General features: G+C 39.1%; 1 protein-coding gene across 1 annotated transcript; it reads left to right on the top strand.

Annotated features, from left to right (window-relative positions):
- The first annotated feature begins 2,048 nt into the window (after nt 1-2,048).
- On the top strand, nt 2,049-21,697 carry LOC110841072 (uncharacterized). The gene is made up of 3 exons (XM_022086376.2): nt 2,049-2,198; nt 8,743-8,878; nt 18,805-21,697. Exons 2-3 carry the CDS (start codon nt 8,746-8,748, stop codon nt 19,122-19,124), a joined length of 453 nt encoding a protein of 150 aa, XP_021942068.1. The 5' UTR covers nt 2,049-2,198; nt 8,743-8,745; the 3' UTR covers nt 19,125-21,697.
- Nucleotides 21,698-21,979: the final 282 nt, after the last annotated feature.

Genomic DNA, 21,979 nt, shown 5'->3' with positions numbered 1-21,979 from the left:
CTAATTACTTCTGGCAAAGAGCATAATTAATGAAGCTTCTCATATACAAATTTTTCCAGCCTCCTAGTAATTCACTCCTCTGAGGTCCAAATATTCTCCTTAGCACCCTGTTCTCAAACACCCTCAGTCTACGTTCCTCCCTTAGTGCCAGAGACCAAGTTTCACATCCATACAAAACTACAGGCAAAATTATGCTTTTGTATATTTTAATCTTTACATTTTTAGGCAACAGATGAGAAGACAAAGGGTTCTGAACTGAATGGTAACAACCATTACCAGAATTTAACCTGCTCTTAATTTCCTCAGGAATCAAATTCTTGATGACTTTTGCCTCGAATATTGTACTCATTCGTCGTTTTCTGTACAGAGCCGTCTTGGTCATTGAGGGATACACACTCTACGACCAAGCTCCATGCCGAAGTGTTGTCAAACGAAACCACTTTCTCTGTGTGTGAAGGTAAAACTGTGTTCTGAGCTCAGTCTATCGGACACCCTTCCCTTGTTAGAGATTATAACAGTAAATGATGGTCTGATTTAATCTTATAAGCTGAAGGCAGAAATTTAGAAATTAGATTGGATTAAGATTTAACAAAGAAGACGTTTCCTATGTTGGACGCGTATGTATTAAAGTGTATGGAAATGAAAAAGTGGAGATAGAATTTTTTGTGTAACGATTTACTTGGTACAAATGAGGATTTAGTGCATAAACATAATGAATTGTACCAACGTAGTTTCATAGATGCAAATGGAAAGATACGATTAGTAAAATGTAACTGTGAATGTATGAGAGAAAGGAGCTAGCCTACAGATAGTTACAAAATGTTTTCAGCACTTGTAGTATATATATATTTTTTAAAATAAAAATAGTAATAAAAATGAAATTACGTTTTGTAAATTTATATATATATATATATATATATATATATATATATATATAGCGCCTAACACATCGCCTTACAATCACATTAAAATATGTTTTTTTGTTGTATGAAATAGTTTCTAGTACAACATTAACTTAGTACATAAATTTTCTTATTTTTGTACATTTTTTTAATACGACAAAATCACATATTCTGAACTAACTAACACAAAAGTTAAAGACCAAAACATCTGTAATTGAAATGAAAAGGTGACCTTAAAATTTAGGTATAGACTGTTTAATATCTGTGTCCAGAACTTTTTTTTAGAATCCTAGAAAAGTTCAACTTTCAACCAGAATTACGTTTTCATTAATCAGATATACAATTGGTAGTTCCGCATTGTTCAAAATCTAGTCGTCTTTTGCTCATGCGCTACTTGTGAACGTCTCCAATCGATATTAATTAACCTCGTGACATCTCGCCTATTCAACTCGACATATATCAGTCCGCTGTCATGCCATGCAGTCGAGATTTATGGGCGTTATAACTCATGTTCTTCGCTTAGGACAACCGGACTTTCTCTAGCGTGTTTCTTAGTATATATAATGGCGTTTTCTCTCTTGCACAGTTTTATAATGTAAAATACGACGATTATAATAATTAATGATAAAAAATGATTTTGAAGAAAGATGTCGTGACCTATTTTAAGACACTAACGTAGAATTTGGGTGTAAGGACTGACGAAACGACGTAAAACATCAGCCGTAATTGATTCAAACCTGGAATTTTCTGGTTACAAAGCGAGTTAACTATCAAAATGAACTTCGTTTAAAGTTGGCCTCTCGGAAGAAATTCGAGCCTGGGGACCTCCAGCACGAAGATGTTTGTAATGAAATGTTGTTTGAAGACGTTGCTGGTTGTAGTAGAGTCGTGTGTCAGCACGCGAATGAAGAAAATCCCGTCACGGTAAAGATTGTCTGTCGCTCGTCATGCACAGTGGCTCCAACCCGCGAGTGATCTTGAAGACTAGCAGGCAGTTTTGCCAGCAAATGACGGACAGTAGGATAGAACCAGGGAACGCATACGAACGCTTTCCACTTGGAAACAAAAGAAACATGAAAGGAGGAGGGAAGGGAATCAGATATGCTCACCTGTTTGTCGGCAACTGCTGGGGGTAACCTGCTTTTTCCATGCCCCCTCCCCTGATATTTAGTGCAGCGTATTGTGTATAAAAAGGCATGCCAACTTCATCAACGCTTCAGTCTTTCACGAATCATCAAAGTGAAAACATTGGCTTTCAGGTTGCTATAGCAGCTTTTCCTTTTATCTCCACGACCGGTAAGAACTTTATCTTGTAACAAACAGAAATACTACTTTAGTTATGATAAAGTGTTTTCTAATGCTTCCTTCTCCGGCATTCGAATCTCCGGATGTCTCCAGTGTAAAAGTGAAATTAGTGGACATTGTGAATCTTCTTGCATGATTACAAAACGTTGAGGGTTGTTTGAATTATTCTCATTTTCATAATTGTGTCTGCAGCCTACAGATCTGGCATCGTATTTGTAGCCAAAGAAGTCAGATTTTTGAGGTTAATCTGTGAGTGAAAATTATTTAATTTTTCAGACCACAGATTTTGTCTTGCAATTATTTATATTTCTTCGCGGGGAGGGTCGGCTCACAGCTACGTATCCCATAGGCTCCGCCGTCCATAGTTGGTATCACTGTCTCAATGAATGTCAGGACGCAGGCATATTTTTGTGGTATGAAATTCTGGAGACGAATTGGAGCGCTAACCTCAAAATTCTTATTTGAATTATCAAAATCCGTGCAGTAAGTTATTTATGGAATGAAGTTAACATGTTTATTCAACTTTGTGTTTGTCTGTATATCAATAACGGGTGAAAGAATCTTAAATCTTGAGAAAATAGGAAACCGAACTAAATGCTAAATGCCTCAGTCTGATGTTTCTTCAATGCTGTATGTGTGTTTATTTTTTTAAAAAAAATATGCCAAATCGTAGTTACGAAACTGGCAACTCATTTCAACTTCACAACATTTCAAAATTATTTTTAGTGACTGCTCAGGGGCAAATTAATTGTATATAATTTTATTTAAATAATGATCTCGACTTTGTTTCCCACAGTTTACCTCTTCATAACCTCAGAAAGTCTTTATTTTCTTTGGGTTATTTCAAAAAGTTCCGTAGCTATTTGACAAACAGAAAATCTTCTGTTCGAAGATTACTGTCTTCTGGGTTGTGTTCCGTGTAGTATGGTATACGTTTACCGACGTTTCAGAGGTATTTTCTGCCTCTAATTATCAAGGCACGCACCTGAAACGCTGGTAAACTTCTACCAGACTACACGGTTCATAACCCAGAAGACAGTAATCTTCATACTCGCCAACGTGAGAAACTCAAATTCTATCTATTGTATTTCTGAATCTCTCTCATTTTTCGTACATTTTGAAGTTGATGTTCCATTATGATAACGCGTTAGTACCCTTGATTCGTTACAGCCCTGTAATATATACAAGTCTGTTTATAATTTCTAAGTAGACTATCTATTATCTGATGACTAGAAGATAAATTTGCAGTGTTAGAAATACTGATGACTAAACTTATTCAGTCTGATATTTATTCCATGCGAAACTGGTGTTTAAATAATGGCATGAAAATTAATTGTTAAAATTACGATTACATTACTTTATCTTAAAACGACCAACATTAACTTTAATTATAAGTTATGTAATAATCTTATTATATGTTCTCAGTGTGTTAAAGATGTCTTTTCAGAACTTCATTTACATTTAATTCAAGGCGGCTGTAGCTGGAAGCTGTGTTCTTCATTAAGGCGTTTAAAAAACCTACCACTTTTCGTTCTGAATCGTGTTACTCTATCGATACCTACGTACATAAACAGATATTACTTTATTTTAACCATTTAAAGTCGAAGCTCGTTTAAGTAATATTTAAGAAATTAGTCCGTACCGCAATGAAAACACAACACTTACAATTTAAAAGGTCGATTTGAAAATTCGGTTAAAAATAATCCCTGTTTACAGTGAGAATCATACGTAAAACATAAATAAAAAAATTAAGACTCATTGATCGTTAAATCAGGTGGGACATATAGCTGTCATCAGGCTTTAAAGGTTTAATATGTACCATTAATTCAAGAACAGTCCCTCAGTCTGTTTCCAGTGACTGTTTATAATCTTCCTTTGTCCAACTATTATACATGTTTTTTGCACCGTACTGTATTCGTAATTTATCGTGTCGTCTTGTCAGTGCTTTCCTGTAAACGACTTGTCTGCTGTTGTCAAACATTTAAATTTATTATTATCACCTGTAACATTTACCTCTCAGAAATGAGGAATATGAATATATATTTAAACTTTGTCTTTGAATGTAGCATTCCACATAAAAAGAATTAATAACAATGCATTGCATTACTTTTCTAACCCTTTGAAGCAAGTAGATCTTCTAAGGAAAATTTTAAAATAAAGTTCCTACCTTAAACAAAAATAAAACAGATGAAGTCTCCTTTACAAAGATCAAACATTTAATGTTATAGAGAAATGATCGCTATTGATTCTGAGAATTATACGAATAACATAAATACACTCTGTGATCAAAATACAGAGATGTTTAATTTTGTATCAGGTGGTACATATGTGATACCACTATGGTTTAAATAGTTTAATCGATGTAGACCAATCTTCTGCGTACGAACTTAAAGGACCTTTTAAACAATCTATAAGGCAGCTTCTGGGTTGTTGCTGCGTGTAGTCTGGTAGACGTTTACCGACGTTTCAGAAGTACTTGTTGCCTTTGTCAGAGCGATGAGTACTGAGACGTCTATTAAATTCTACCGGGATACACGTTTCTGCAACTCAGAAAGCGGCCATCGTCATGCTCACCGCCGTGAGATCTTCAAATCCTACTTAATAAAGTCTTTTAAGTTTTATTTATCTGGTTGGTTGGTTTCTTTAATGTCGAGAGAAAATAGTTGGAAATGTAGGATACTGCCAGCGTATTAATTGACTGTGAACCAAAAAATGAGATAAAATGAAACAAAGTACGTTGTTATGTGCTAATTAACTGTGCGACCTTTTACAGGAGAGAATGCTATTGTATTGCACACACAATTAAATTTAATAATAATTTAATTCGTTATTTTAGTGTGCTGAATTAACAACCAAGTGGTAAATTACAGACACAGCAAAAAACAAATAACAAATAAAATAAAAATAATGACTATAAAATAACGATATATAAATTATGATAAAAATGATACTAAACAAAATAAAAGTAATAGGCCTGGCTGCTAAAACCCAAAACACGGCTACTTTAACAAACGTATGATTTAGTGTAACATCATCGGAGATCTATCTCTTTAAAGGGGAAAATTTAAAACCACTGTTCTAACCTCCAAGATACATACCAAATAAGCGATACAAATGTTAGTGTATTAATTATATGTAGGAAAATACTCGCTGTTTATTCTGAGATCTATACTGGAACGTATATATAGACTGTCAGCAACATTCCGAGATATGATCGTTAAAATAGATGTTTTCTATATATAGTTGTCACTAATCAACAGTTGTAGATCCGGTTATTCTATGAACAAGACAAAAACAAAACACAATAATAACTAGTTCAAAATAAAGACAATGAGCGGCGCTACTGTGTATGATGTCGCCTCTGCCACTAGAGGGATTAGGTATTCGTTCGTCGCTTGATTGTCTTCTGTAAGGTCGACTCCAAAAGCGGTTAATTCCTAGAATTATAAAAAGAAATGTTATGGAAAATGTGCATAGCGAAAGCTTATTCGCTCTTACCTTTTGAGTATAGATTTGCAACTCATGGAAGATGATTGTTATACTCTTTTTAGCGTTAAACAGCAAAACGGTTTTCGATTTACGATATGACACAGCATAAAATCCCTTTGGTCATCTCTAAAACCGCTGTACACTTCTTATGAAAACAATGCATTGAACAGAAAGTGTTTGCGTTCGATCTTTGTCTTCTGTTGAAAACAGGTTTCGCTTCGATAAATATCGAGACACGCGCAGAAACGCATGTAAACTGTTCATTATTGTTGTCTGATCATAACCAAAATTGAAATGTCAACAGATTTCAGTAAAACTCTCCAATATGAAATTTCGTGAGAAGAATCTGTACGTATAGTTGCAGCTCGCTACTAACATCCGGCAAAGCTGTTTATTTTCTTAACCGATTCACGTCCGTAAACATGCTCAAACACTCTCATCTTTCCAGGTCACGATCACTGCAGTTAATTTTACTTTTTAACAGAATGAAGTGGATCGCTTTGCGCGACATCTGTTCGTATCAAAGATTCCGTAAATTGTATGACGGTGACATCTAGAGACCAGCGAAAGTACTATTTAGTAAACCATCGACAACTATCGATTAAAATTTTGGTGTTGGCAGAAATAACCAGGGCAGTCAAGTCGTTACGTCTGAAGTGCTACGTGAATAAGCGGATGAAACTTGCAATACTTTCGTTCTATTTTATTTGTTCTCTGAAGTCTTCCGTCAGCCGAGTTCACATTCAAACGACCCTTTCACTTGCATACCAACACTATAAAGGAGCGTAGGCCTATTGCACTTTTCTCCTTTTCGTTTTCAGTGTGTTCGGACAAGTGCCAACGGGCTACAATTCTGTGTCGTTGGGATCTCACTTTCTAGGGTTTCGGTCTGACTGGATCCGTGTACTGACGAAGTAGACAGCGACCGAAGTGGGTCGTGTGGCGTAGGTGGTCACATTATAAGCGACGAAGCGATTAAAAATTGAGCAGTTTCTTCAACAAACGCGATAACATTACGAACTTGTGCGTTCCTCTTCTGAAGTTCTTTCTATCCATCATTTTTTGCAGTTCTTATGTTTCAAGTACCATAAAGCTCAGATAAATTGACAAGCTTTTCGTCGTCATCTATTGCAGATCTGATTGTTCGTTGAACAACATGGAAACAGAACACAATATTAACTAGTTCCCAATAAACACAATGAGCGGCGCTTTGGTAGCTCTGCCACTGCTGCTGCCTGATTTGGCTGTAGAAACAAAACAAAATCAGGTTTCCCGTTCCTGTCCGCAGTGTGCGTAACTGTGTTAAATAAAATGATACACCGTGAGTCTCCAAAGGTTTGCTTATAGGTATTTTTATCGCTGTCCATTCTCTGATGCAAACTATGTTATATACGACGTTTCGAAAGTTGACTGTACTTCCTACTTCAGGTGATTGGTTGCATTAGAACGTACTGACAGACATATTTATTATATTTAACATTAGTGCCGAGGTTGAACTTGAACGTTTATGCTGATTACCGTACTACTTCAGTATGCAAGAGGACCCGGGTTCGATCTCAGCTTTTGTCAATAACTTTAAATAAAAATAACAACAAACTGTTAGAATAAAGAGAGTTTAATGTCAGGCTCTACGTGACGAAACTCGCTGTCACATATGAGGGCTTGGAAACAGAGTAATGGAGTTAAATCAATCAATATGGTAAAATTCCAGAGGGGATAACAATAAATGTTTATAATTTCGATCGAGTATTGCTTATAAAGTTGTCACAACTGTACACGCACATATGTGACAACAGTTCAAATCCAAGCTTGAAAATTAAATTTGTTTTATTTTGATTGTGACTTTTCGTCCACGGTGAATATCACTGCTTCAATCGAACGCTTCTGAAGCAGAAGTTTTTCTAAACAACATTTAAGAATTCAGACCGTACCGCGAAGAAAACACAGCGCGTCACCGTTGTAAGATCTAATGCTAAATGTTCTTTCGGAAAGTAATCCCTGTTTACATTTCGAATGATGCAAAGTCATAAGTACACAATTATGAGTTACTGGTTGGTACTTAAAGTTACCACTAGGCTTTAAAATTTTAATCATCTCCCCTTCAGTAACTACAAAGTATGGGAGCTGGTATTAGGATCTTGTTCCACTGTCACAAGGCGTAATGAAAGTTGTTTAGCCTCTTGAATCTAGAGCACTGGTAATGCAGACTCTGCAAAAGTGAGGTAACACTTTCTGAAAGTAGACGAGATGGCGAAGAACACTTGTTTGAGATTATTAAATACAGTTGAAGGATATCGTATGCTCGGAGAATGTTCTTTAGGAGATAATCATTATATATATATATATATATATGTATATATATATATATGTATATATATATATCCCTCGCCTGAACTTAAGGTGATTCCACGAGGGTCACTCAAAAATGTTTTGCCCCACATTTTTTATCTTGGCCAAAAATTATCTAAAAGAGCTTAAATTCGGTATACATAAATTTTGATCTTTCTCGCCTTTGAAAATGAAGTTCTAACAAGTTTCGCCAGATGGCATGGGTGTAACAAGTTTTCAAAATGGCGTCTGATATTGAAGAGCGTTACAGGGAGCTGTCATGGAGTTCGAGCTGAGGAAAAATCAGTGGGTAATATTCATAAACGTCTAAAAAGTGTTTTCGGAGACTGCACTGTCGTTAGAAGCACAGTTGGACGCAGAGCGAAGCGTGTGAGATCATCCACCTCAACTTAAATCTCAAATTCTGTCTTATGTCTGTAGGTCTGTGATTAACGTACCTTTGTAATTGTGTGTCAGGCATACCAAATCGTCAAACCTCATTTTCGTGAACAGTCAAAAACGATAAGCTAACCATTCGATTCATATTTGAAAGCCGATCCCATTATACTGATCGTTAAAGTCTATCAAACGAAAAATGTAAACCGTTTCCTGTCCGCCAGAGGCACTGCTGGTAATGCCGTGTGTATGGCTCGGTGCCCAGGCGCGGTAGGCATCCTGTGGAACAGTGTTTATACGACTACTGATGGTTTTTTCGCAGACCATGAAGTTCTTCCTGTGTTTGTCTGTGGTTGTCTTGGCCGTGGTTGTGTCCGCTGCAGAAGACAAAAAGGATGCAGCCGCCTCTGAGAGACCCAAGACCTTCCGACGTCTGATCCCCGCTGACGTCCTCAGGGGTATGTATTTAAAGAGTATCAGTCCATAAAATGACTGTGGAACTGATTAACCCTTTCCATCTCATGAATGAAATACGTTGCTTAGAAACACAGGCCATTCTTGTTGGGTTTTGTGGTGTGACGAAAGAGATCAGAGAAAAAAGCATGTCCTGCCATCTCTTAGAAGTTACAGGTATTACAACTACAAAGGATAGAGTAAAATTAATGTCTTAACGTTTTAATTAAATACATTTTCTCATAGTAATTGTTAATAAAGCCATCGCCATAAAAAATATCCAGTGTCGGAGTTAGAATTGACAGTTTCAGAATGTTTATCTTTTACAGATTAAAACGCAAACGTTCTGTTATTTGGTTTACACAAGCCTCGTTACAATCATATAAGTAACTGTGATCGAATAGACGAGTTTAATTCTTATAATTTGTATTGAGTTAAGCCCTTTTTCTCGAACACCAACGATAAACATAAGAATAAACATTCTTGCATCTGGGATTTGTAAATTGTGAGAAGGCTGTGAAGTTTTTCGTCTGTCAAACTGTTTAATTAAACTGCTTCGAGAAGAGATTTTTTTCAGATTACCTTCGGAAGTTTAAGGAAGCTATTACACTGCTTTGTAAAATATACGTTTTTAGTAGGGTAGGATTAAAAATAATAATAAGGGATTTTAAGTCGTAGGCGACTAGAGGAACAAAGTCTGTACCAATTAATTATGAATCAACATATGAATTCCGAAATTCCTGAGAATGTTTGCAAAAATATCTCCATAAGAAAGATGCACTCTAGAAGAACGTATTAAATTTCCCAGTCAAATGCAGAATATCATTAATTTAGGTCAATGATTTCCTTCTCGTCTTGTTTGCTACGTCAAAGTCCGGAACGGTTCCAGTAGGTGACTCGTTCGTTAGTGATGGACATTGCGTTGCTAAACTTGCATTGCCACTGAATGCATCCTCCCAAACATCCTGACAGACGGTTCGGTGACCAAGTTTTCGTTTATAAATGGAATTTACTTCGTTATGCAAGTTCGATCGAAACGAGATTTTTACGAGTTCTATTCGGTATTAGAATTTCAATCCGCTCGGACTGTGGCCACCCAGCCCGATCCTGAAGTTTATCTTCAAATATGTTACGAGGTGCGATCGGAAAGTTTACAGACTGCGCGTATAAAAAAACCCGTACACTTATCTCAGGTATTAAATTCATCCATCACCCTCGAAGTAGTTCCCCTGGGAGTGAACACAACGATCCCAGCGCCGCTGCCAAGCCTGGAAGCATCCCTGGAAATCTTTCTTTGTCAGCCTGTCAAGCACCATCTCCGATTCTGCCTGAATCTCTTCTATCGTCTCAAATCTCCTTCCCTTTAGCTGAATTTTCATCTTTGGGAAGAGGAAGAAGTCACACGGAGCTTAGAAAGGAAGTTGGGGTCGGTTCTTGCAAGATCTTTGAGCTCCTGACAAACGAGAAGTCGATTCTGCTTCTGGTCCTCAGACAGGAGCCTTGGCACAAACTTGGCTGCGATGCGTCGCATGTGGAGTTCTTCCTTTAGAATCAGCTGACAGGTCCCATAGCCTATCCCAACAATGTCGCACAAGTCGTTGATGGTACGACGTCGATCTTCGTGAATGGCCTGCCGAATCTTCGTAACATTTTCGGGCGTTGTGCTCGAAGATGGTCGTCCAGAACGCTCGTCATCATCGACAGAGGTTCGGCCATTTTTAAAACGTGAATGCCACACAAAAGTTTGTGCACGACCCATTGCGGACTCCCCAAATGCTTGCTTTAGCATTTCATAGGTTTCCGTAGCCGTTTTGGCGAGTCTTTGGCAAAATTTGATGCACACGCCATTCCGAAATCGCAGGAGGGTCGGTGTAATGCACTACCAAAACGCCCGTAACTAAGAAACAAATGCTAATTCGATGATGCCGGCTGGCACACTGATTCACTATGAATGTAGGCCGCACCCACTAGCGGCTGAAGCTCGTACTACATCCGGTTCGCCCGCTATTGACACAGTCTTGAAACTTTCCGATCGCACCTCGTACCCCACCAAAGACTGATTTCCTTTCATTCCAACCCGTATGAAGCCCGATCTAATTACAATTTGCCCTGACTAACTTATTACACGTTTTTAGTGCATAAATACTAAAAATCCTTTAATGGCTACCACTTCTGTTGGTATTCGGGAGCTCTGAACTGTTATCACCAGTACCTTGGTCTTTGCTCTAGTCCGTACTTTGTCTTCGGTTTGTGGTTCACGTCTTCATGCTTTTTTCTTCAACGTGCCAAATTATTCTTTCCATGATCCATCGTTATGGTCAGTGCACATTCGGTTTGTTTGTCCAAAATTTCCTCTGTAATTATTTCAGGCGTGTTTTACGGTCCGTCGTACATATTTTAACTCATTAACCGTAATTCCACTTTATTCTTTATTCTCCGTTGAACAGAATTTATTACTTTAAAAGAGCCACGAATAGCTACCATGCTAGGGATCAGGGGTTCGTAACCTTTTCCGAACCCAGAGCTATACTTGATCGGTCTTAACAACTCGCAGGTTTGGAAGTCATAAATAAGGACAATTTATTCAACCTTTAATGGCAATTTGTTAAACGTTAATACAAACAGGTTCACATATTATTGAATTTTATTTAACAAAATCAGTCGTTAGTGCGATATATGACACTTCTTTGCCTAAGTAATCTTTCAATACCAGGTTTATTTCTGATTTTTTGAAATTCTCATAAATCCTTCTAATTGTTTAATAGTATCTTGAAGTTTTCCACCAAGCTGAAGGGTTTCTCACAGCGAAAAGTACTGCCAAATACTGAAAACATTTTAAAAAGTTTTTTATGGCGTGAAGGTAGCTTTTGTCATACCGAAAGAGGAAATTTCTTTTCGGGCTCATAAAATACATTGAAGGGTTGCTACAAATGTTTGTATGACTGATCAATTGATATTTTAAAAATATACATTTATTTTACAACAGACGTTGTGGAATCAGTTAAAAATTAAAAACGAATTAACCTAAATTTTGTGTCTCGCATTTCTTTCATATCAGATATACGTCGACTGGCTACGCCACCATGACATTGCACTGCTAATGGGTTTAAAGTGAATTCTGCTATGGCGGTTGTGCACAGCAATCATCACAAAAATTACCCGCAAAACGAATAAACTATAAGACAGGGTAGTCTCAGGGTCATTACAAGCGATGCCCCAGAAATTACTTCAGCTAGAAAATCACGTTTCTGTTCTTCCCCGGATGACGCGAAGCGTAATTTCGGACAGGTCACGTGATGACGAGTATTATTTTGCTCTTGCGTTAGAAGGCCTATTCCAGTGGATCGTTGGTTGTACAGTTGGCCTGTTCCGACGACCTGAGACGCATTCATTCTGCGATTTAGTGCCCTCGAATTCTGCAGAAGATTTTGTAGTTTCAAGGGCAATTTACCGACGTGCGTGCCTTACCTGGTGCGAAATCTAGTGTACACATGATGATCAAATCAAATCAATGTAAATATGGGATTTGAGGTTTTCACGGCGATGAGTATGAAGATTTCTGGGTTGTTGCGCTGTGTAGTCTGGTCGATGTTTACCAACGTTTCGGAGGTCATACTGCCTCCATCATCAGGGCGATGAGTATGAAGATTTCTGTCTTCTGGGTTGTTGCGCTGTGTAGTCTGGTCGATGTTTACCAACGTCTCAGAGGTCATACTGCCTCCATCATCAGGGCGATGAGTATGAAGATTTCTGTCTTCTGGGTTGTTGCGCTGTGTAGTCTGGTAGATGTTTACCAACGTTCCAAAGGTCATACTGCCTCCATCATCAGGGCGATGAGTATGACGATTTCTGTCTTCTGGGTTGTTGCGCTGTGTAGTCTGGTCGATGTTTACCAACGTTTCAGAGGTTATACTGCCTCTTTCATCAGGGCAATGAGTATGAAGATTTCTGTCTTCTGGGTTGTTGTGCTGTGTAGTCTAGTAGATGTTTACCAACGTTTCAGAGGTCATACTGCCTCCATCATCAGGGCGATGAGTATGAAGATTTCTGTCTTCTGGGTTGTTGCGCTGTGTAGTCTGGTAGATGTTAACCAACGTTTCAGAGGTCATACTGCCTCCATCATCAGGGCGATGAGTATGAAGATTTCTGTCTTCTGGGTTGTTGCGCTGTGTAGTCTGGTCGATGTTTACCAACGTTTCAGAGGTCATACTGCCTCCGTCATCAGGGCGATGAGTATGAAGATTTCTGTCTTCTGGGTTGTTGCGCTGTGTAGTCTGGTCGATGTTTACCAACGTTTCAGAGGTCATACTGCCTCCATCATCAGGGCGATGAGTATGAAGATTTCTGTCTTCTGGGTTGTTGCGCTGTGTAGTCTGGTCGATGTTTACCAACGTTTCAGAGGTCATACTGCCTCCATCATCAGGGCGATGAGTATGAAGATTTCTGTCTTCTGGGTTGTTGTGCTGTGTAGTCTGGTCGATATTAACCAACGTTTCAGAGGTCATACTGCCTCCGTCATCAGGGCGATGAGTATGAAGATTTATGTCTTCTGGGTTGTTGCGCCGCGTAGTATAGTAGATGTTTACCAACGTTTCAGAGGTCATACTGCCTCCATCATCAGGGCGATGAGTATGAAGATTTCTGTCTTCTGGGTTGTTGCGCCGTGTAGTCTGGTCGATGTTTACCAACGTTTCAGAGGTCATACTGCCTCCATCATCAGGGCGATGAGTATGAAGATTTCTGTCTTCTGGGTTGTTGCGCTGTGTAGTCTGGTCGATGTTTACCAACGTTTCAGAGGTCATACTGCCTCCATCATCAGGGCGATGAGTATGAAGATTTCTGTCTTCTGGGTTGTTGTGCTGTGTAGTCTGGTCGATATTAACCAACGTTTCAGAGGTCATACTGCCTCCGTCATCAGGGCGATGAGTATGAAGATTTATGTCTTCTGGGTTGTTGCGCCGCGTAGTATAGTAGATGTTTACCAACGTTTCAGAGGTCATACTGCCTCCATCATCAGGGCGATGAGTATGAAGATTTATGTCTTCTGGGTTGTTGCGCCGCGTAGTATAGTAGATGTTTACCAACGTTTCAGAGGTCATACTGCCTCCATCATCAGGGCGATGAGTATAAAGATTTCTGTCTTCTGGGTTGTCGCGCTGTGTAGTCTGGTCGATATTAACCAACGTTTCAGAGGTCATACTGCCTCCGTCATCAGGGCGATGAGTATGAAGATTTCTGTCTTCTGGGTTGTTGCGCCGCGTAGTATAGTAGATGTTTACCAACGTTTCAGAGGTCATACTGCCTCCGTCATCGTCCAAAATGTTACCGATTGTGTCAAAATTGAAAGTGGAAAAGTGTTTTTAGTCGAAGAGACTTCTCGTCTTGCTTCCCTTTGCCTCAACTTCCCTGTTTGTCTTACTGTGGCGTAGCCCAAGCTCGAAGTTCTCTCATTACCGACTACCGATCTATACTTTTTGTACGTTTTCCTTTTCTCTCTTCTGCTCTCAGTCAGAGATTTCTTCAGCGTTGTCAACACTTACCTTCGAAATGCATTCGTTAGCGTTCAGGTTTTATAATATTGAACAACGTGTTAAATATCGGTGGTCGTTGTGAGTGAATGGGGTTTGAAATATTGTTAAAAAAATGTTCGTGTCACATGTTAAGTGTGGTTCTGATGGAAATTACACGAGAAAATCTAAAAGCCTGCTGCAACTTTCCAGGAGTCCCAGTTTCAAAACATGTATCTATAAACTTCCTAATAAAGTCTGATTTACTGAGTCACTTTCGCACAAGAAACCGTTAAAAATGCCTCGTACTTGCTTAAGAGAAAGCGGACGAAATACGAACTAGGCTACACTATTCGCAAGTCGTCTTACATAAGGAACTGACATTTCAAAATTATCAGCAGCAAAGGCGATTATACAAGACGAAAGTTTATAAATTACTTATTAATTATTACCTACCAATAACTTCGCATAAAAATCAACCTGTTTATACATTTTTATGCATATAACGTACAGAGAGAGCTGAGTTAGTTCAGTGACTACAAGCTTTTCAATCGGGCTTCAATTCCGAGACGAAAATTTTTTCTCTTAGCAGTTGCGTCAATACAGGGTCTAAGGTCCACTCTGCCTCATCCATTTTTCTCTGGATGAAGCTGATGGGCTTGAATCTAACTCACCTCCGTCTAGGACCACGATGAAGAAAGAATACGCCTTTATAACGCGAAGTTTAAACAGTACCGGGGACAACTTTGAAAGTCACGAAAGTCATTCTAATTGTCAAAATCCGAATGACATTGAAATTCGAAAAAAAAAAAAAAATCTGTAAGTAGACGAAGTATTGTCGATTTGGTTGGCGAAGAAGAAACGGAAAATGTGTCCCTAAAGCCATTCTAGCACGTAAAGCACGCAAAGGTAGTGTTCGACAGTGAACACTCATTACAATTACGAAAAATACATACTTGCACTTAGACTGTTTGAAGACAGCTGACAGGCAGGTAATAACATGACGTGACCTACGTGGGCTCTTGGTTAAACATGGTTTCTTAATCCAATATAATTTTATTGAAAGGAAACAATAAATAAATATTTTATTATGGAGTGCGCGATGTTTACACCGCTCTATATTACACACACGCACGCAGGCGTGCTCATGTAGCGACAGTCGGGAAGTTACAGAAACATACAAGGCTCAAAATGTTCTCCAACATTTACTGAGACTCTCAATGCTTAACGCGGAGTTCAAAACAACTACGAGGTGCGATCGGAAAGTTTCTAGACTGTGTCAATAGCAGGCGAACCGGATGTAGTACGAGCTTCTGCCTTTAGGGGGTGCGGCCTACATTCATAGTGAATCAGTGTGCCAGCCGGCATCATCGAATTAGCATTTGTTTCTTAGTTACGGGCGTTTTGGTAGTGCATTACACCGACCCTCCTGCGATTTCGGAATGGCGTGTGCATCAAATTTTGCCAAAGACTCGCCAAAACGGCTACGGAAACCTATGAAATGCTAAAGCAAGCATTTGGGGAGTCCGCAATGGGTCGTGCACAAACTTTTGTGTGGCATTCACGTTTTAAAAATGGCCGAACCTCTGTCGATGATGACGAGCGTTCTGAACGACCATCTTCGAGCACAACGCCCGAAAATGTTACGAAGATTCGGCAGGCCATTCACGAAGATCGACGTCGTACCATAAACGACTTGTGCGACATTGTTGGGATAGGCTATGGGACCTGTCAGCTGATTCTAAAGACAGAACTCCACATGCGACGCATCATGACAACGCGCCAGCGCACACCGCCCTCAAAGTTCGGCAGTTTTTGGCCTCAAACAGCATGGCCGTCATCCCGCACCCTCCTTATTCGCCGGATTTAGCTCCGTGTGACTTCTTCCTCTTCCCAAAGATGAAAATTCAGCTAAAGGGAAGGAGATTTGAGACGATAGAAGAGATTCAGGCAGAATCGCAGATGGTGCTTGACAGGCTGACAAAGAAAGATTTCCAGGGATGCTTCCAGGCTTGGCAGCGGCGCTGGGATCGTTGTGTTCACTCCCAGGGGAACTACTTCGAGGGTGATGGATGAATATAATACCTGAGATAAGTGTACGGGTTTTTATACGCGCATAATGGAAACTTTCCGATCGCACCTCGTACTTCATGACTCGGTGACTGGAATTAGATAATTACATTTTCTCCAAAGGAGAGTGCGTCACGAGAAGTTAGTTAATTGCTGGGCATTAAGTCAATTCAGTTGTGCCAATTAAAATGCACTAAAGAAACCAACACTTAAAAACATCGCGCTCAAACTTAACCTCACTTTTTGTTACGTTTAGTAGACAACAAATGTAGCTAATATCTGTGTCGCTTTAAGTCCGTTAAGTAATTTCCTTGAATCCAAATGTAATAGTTATACTCGAAAGACTTGGTTTCCGGATTCTAGTTTGTCATCGAAGGTTGCACCACAGACTGTATTGTGATGACCAAACTCTTTGTATCGTACAACCTGCATTATGGGTTAGCTCGAGAAGATTTGCTATTTAAATATTCACATAGAAATTTTAAGAAAATATAATGGCTGTTAATTTGTTTAACGGCGTTTTCTGAATTGCATATGTTGTAGGCTACAGCGTCTAAAAATCGAAGTTTAACCGGCGTCGAGTTGATAGTCGATAGTTCTCCCGAATGCGAGACGAGAGTTGTGGCTAAAATTCAGTCACCAGACCATACGTGCAGTGCAGAGACTTGCATTTCCAGTCCGGTCACCGTCTTGCTTAAGACACGCCAGTTGTAGTCGTGACTGGCGACTCTACTTTCACCTGCAGTTAAGCTCGTTTAATTTAGCACGAGAGACGTGTTTCGACGTGAACACGGCTTACCACCACCACCACTCAGCCTTCGTCTTGTTTAATCAGCTAGCCTCACTGCCCGGCCTTGATAATTTCTCTTTGCACACAATAGCAGACCAAACCAATGCTAATTGGTCACGTCGTTGCAGAGAAATGTTATGTTTTCTTTGTGGTACTGGCCGCACTTTTAAATATTATTCACACGAGCTTTGGCTTCAAAGGGTTAATCACATCTTACCAACATTTAAACTAAAATTTCGTATATCAAATCTAAAATTTCTTGACGATGTTGAAGAGTCAATTGAATAAAAATTTATTTGGATATTATCCATCGTCTAGTAAATATAAAACGTAAAACGACGTTTCGGAGATGGGACTCTATCTCCGTCTTCAGGTTCCTACACAGTTGGGCCCACTAGATAGAGCTAATCCCTATCTCCGGACGTAAAACGACGTTTCGGAGATTGGACTCTATCTCCGTCTTCAGGTTCCTACACAGTTGGGCCCACTAGATAGAGCTAATCCCTATCTCCGGACAAAGTAAAAAAGTGAAAGTCTCTCTCTCTTTTTATTCCGGGACTTTCACTCTTTTACTTTGTCCGGAGATAGGGATTAGCTCTATCTAGTGGGCCCAACTGTGTAGGTACCTGAAGACGGAGATAGAGTCCCAACTCCGAAACGTCGTTTTACGTTTTATATTTACTAGACGATGGATAATATCCAAGTAAATTTTTATTCAATTAAAATTTCGTAGCTGCATTACATCCAAATTACTTTATCGCTACACTGCCATGATTCGGTCGCTAGGACCTCGTTTGTGAGAATTTATTGCCCTACATGAAAGTGGGAGTGGAATTAATGAAAGAGAGACACGTTGTTAACCTAACGCCCCTAATCTAGTTAGTGAAGTCTTCCGTCTTCATTCGACCGCTGGGATATGCGAGGTTCCGGACAAAGAGACCTCGTGTTATGTTTCAGGCTCCTGACAGCACAAATGTACTTGTCACTCTCATAGTCTGGTTTGAAACCAGGTCGGCAACCAGCTGTTACTTGATTGTCGGAGCTGACCACGCCCTCTCGCCACCACAAGGTTGCATAACGGCTGCAACGCGTCACTGGGTATATGTTCCAAGGCTGTCCATGACAACAGTTTCGATTGATATCAAACCGTAAATGATGTAGTACCAAGGTATTACTGTTCCTTCGCAATAAATCCGAGGATCGTGGCTGTTTATTGAAACATAACCGGGAAAGTACGTTATTGAGAGGTCCATGCCATGTTGCTGAAATAGAACAGTAATCAAGCCTAGCATTCGAAAGGTCACCAATAAAAAATGTATCACGACAACGAGTCTTTCACTTGAAGGCGGGAGTACAGCCAAATACCGAAAAATCGGGCGTATAAAGACAATTTCAGACAATGCACGATGTACAACATTGTTCCAACAAGGTACAGATACCCGGGAAGACCTTAGGTCTACCAATAAAGAATCACAAGGATAAACTGAAGCAGGGGAAAGACACAACCAGAATCCAAATGATCTAAAATCACGTAAACGTAAACGTAAACACTTGTGTATTGCAGACTTTCCGGGATTGTGTTTCGCGTCCACTCGCTGCGCCACTGTGGAGCCCGGTCAGACGTGGGAACTCGCTCCTTTCTGCGGACGCTCCACGTGCGTGAAGCCAGAGGGCGAGGAGACTGGACACCTGCTCGAGCTCGTAGAGGACTGCGGCCCACTACCCAAACCCAATCCCAAGTGCAAGCTCTCTGAAAATACGAACAAGACTGCCGCCTTCCCCGACTGCTGTCCCATCTTCGAATGCGAGGATGGAGTGACCCTGGAGTATCCGGAGATCCCCACAGTGGCTCCACCACCAGCAGAAAAGGACACCAAGGCCTAATCTGTTCACTTCGATGTTTCCTTCTTCACAAATTTACAAAAAGTCATGAAATAACGGTCATTATCCAGACGATGGAAGCCAAATAGAAATTTAATATTTTGTTACTGGTACTGACAAATTTTAAAATTAAAACTTTATCCAAATTGTTTAATGCTCTGCTAGTCTGGTTTGCAGTGTGAAATCCCAAGGGTGGAAGAAAGTGTCTGTTAACTGCTGTTCAGTATTTGGCGGTGGGGGGTGGGGTGGGGGGAGGAAATTGAATATTTCTTAATCCACAGTCTCGATTTAAAATTCTCTTGACTCATTTATTTGTATCACAGAGCAACTTGTGTCTGGTGACGGAGGAACTATTTTTCTCCGCGAACTGCTACTATTAAACAAACCGAAATTGTCTATGCTCCAGCCACACTGTGGTGAAGGTACTTGAATTAAGTGCCCACTCCATCGTCTGGGTAGTTCCATTGTTCTACATTTCATTATGTTTCTCAAGATAGTGCTGTTATATATACGCCAGTTTTTCTTATCCCGTGAAGCAAATTCCGTACATCGAATCTTGAGGAGATTTCTTTCAGAATGAGCTTGATGCCCGTAAAGTGGTTCAATTTGAAATGATTTTGTGAAAGACGAAAGCGAATTTTGATGTCAGGATCATGAACTGAGAGAATCTGGGTTCTTGCACTGTACGAGGCATTTTATAGAGGAAACCCAATCACCTAATTTGTTTGTTTGTTTGTGATGGCATTTGTATATGAATTGTTTGTGATTGGAGATATCTAGGACTTGAAGCGACAATATTTCTGTCCTCTCTACCTCAACATTCTGATGCTTTACAAGCTTATGAATGCGTCTTACATTTCCTTTCTAGTCGACTTAGAACATTTTCTTTCAGAGATTCCTTTTAGGTATTTGTCGCTTTAATCTTAAGTCACTGCTTGTCAAAAACACTTGTGTACAGCCTTTGACTGCTGTTGTTGTAGGGTTATTGTGTAGTTTGAATTTGTGTTGCAATATTAAACACATTTCATTATGCGGTCCGATGTCTAAACTTGCCAATTATTACTGAATTCTACCGTTAAATTTCCGAAACTCGAGTGCTTGGTGTTACAAAAATAGAATATTAGATTTTTCAGAAATTTACAATTTATATGTCTGAAATTTTATATTTACGACTGCTAGAAAAAAGAAGCCAATTCATCTTCCTTAAACTTGGATTTCATACTGAATATCAGTATTATAAAATTCGTATTTACTTCGTCTTGAATAGCAATTTCTCTTTAGGGGTAAATTTTAATTATGAAATTTTCAATTTTTTTAAAAATGTTAACGCATGCTTATTTCGATTACGATTCGTCATAATACATACATTCTTGGTGTTTTAAATGTTGATCATTGAGTTATATGATATAAAATGCTATTAATAATTACAATTTTGAAGCCATCAAGATGAATTCAAATGAAAACAATTCTATTTTTGAGGACGAGCTAGTGTAGAAGTGTTCAACGATCTATTAAATACCACCGACATTAAATTCTGCTGTAGATAATTCTTATGGAAATTATAGGCAGTGTGTTACGTGCCTATAATGTCGATACTGGTTGTTTTCCTTTCAACCTGAGTCTCTTCGAGGTCTGTCGGGTTCCGATCGCTTTTATGACAAATGGGGGAACACAATCCTTGCCTGAGTAGTTCTGGCAGGTACGCTTAAAGCCTTGCTGTGTGTTGACCTCAACAAACATGCCATTCGTTTAAGAATTACGCCGTCTGCATGACGTTAAACAAATAGGTGAAGACGGACAGTTGCTGATAGTGGTTTATCAGCTTTAATCTACTATCATGAAATGTGACACTGCAGGTGAAGAGTTCAGTGTTGATACAGCGATCTGATGTTCATAAAATTCCCTACGACAGTTGTTTTTTCAAAGGGTTTTGTTGCGTGGTAAATTTAAAATGGGTTTTTGCTATTTCCAATTAAAACCTATCACGTCAAGTATCCAGTAACTGTCTATAACTATAGCAGAGCCATCTTGAGTGTCATGATGAAAGTTCCTTGTGATCCACAATCTCACTGAATCTAGACTATTCTATTGCTTTTTTTTTACGAAATTAACACTAATTTTTCGTCTTTATGAAAGTATTCGACCTACTTCCTTAATTAAGAAGTGATACTCATGTTCCTTAATGAGTTAGAACTTCCTTCAGTTGCACTTCTGACTGTCTCGAAATAAACAATACAAAGACAGACATGTACTAAACTAAATCTCTCCAACCGTGTGTGTACAGTCATGTGGTTTCTCATAATATAATTATTCATTTTTATTAAACAGAGCTAAGTCAAAAATAAGTAATTATTTTGGCTATTTTAGACGTACGTCTATATATAAATATTCTGTGAAAAATGTCGTATGAATAAATTATGTAATTCTGTGTTCCAGTGAAAATATTTTACCTGCAATTGGCACTTTACAATATGAAGATTATTAAAACTGCAAATTCAAACTTTAGGATCTGTTGTTGTTTGTATTGATGTATAAAAATATGCACATCTACAAAAATAAAAGTAAATTTGTAATAATGTTTCTTGTTTAACTGACAAACTTACCCTATCTCTTAGATACTTCATAAGTTTTCTACCATCCCAGTACCTCTGATGCCAATTTAAAAGTCTACTGATTAATTAACTGATGAATTTAAAGTCATTCATTAGGATAACTACTATATGTACATCAATGGTGATGACGTCAGGGCAGGACATCACAAATACAACAGTTACAAAGACAACAATGGCGTTCAAGGTCACTGGTAATGTGATCTGAGATCACTATGATGTGAAGACGTCACCGCGCATGAGCAAAGG

The sequence above is a fragment of the Zootermopsis nevadensis genome, unplaced genomic scaffold (assembly GCF_977971745.1).
Source record: "Zootermopsis nevadensis isolate Lab colony 2312 unplaced genomic scaffold, Znev_1.0 Znev_ptg000061l, whole genome shotgun sequence".
NCBI lineage: Eukaryota > Metazoa > Arthropoda > Insecta > Blattodea > Termopsidae > Zootermopsis > Zootermopsis nevadensis.
Note: the sequence above shows the minus strand (reverse complement) of the source record. Positions and strands in the feature narration are given on the sequence as shown.

What these genes read in the sequence shown, in the direction of transcription:
- LOC110841072 (XM_022086376.2), top strand. Translation starts at nt 8,746, where the DNA reads ATGAAGTTCTTCCTGTGTTTGTCTGTGGTTGTCTTGGCCGTGGTTGTG. An exon ending in CCCCGCTGACGTCCTCAGGG is followed by an intron (nt 8,879 to 18,804) that starts GTATGTATTTAA and finishes TGTGTATTGCAG; the next exon opens with ACTTTCCGGGATTGTGTTTC.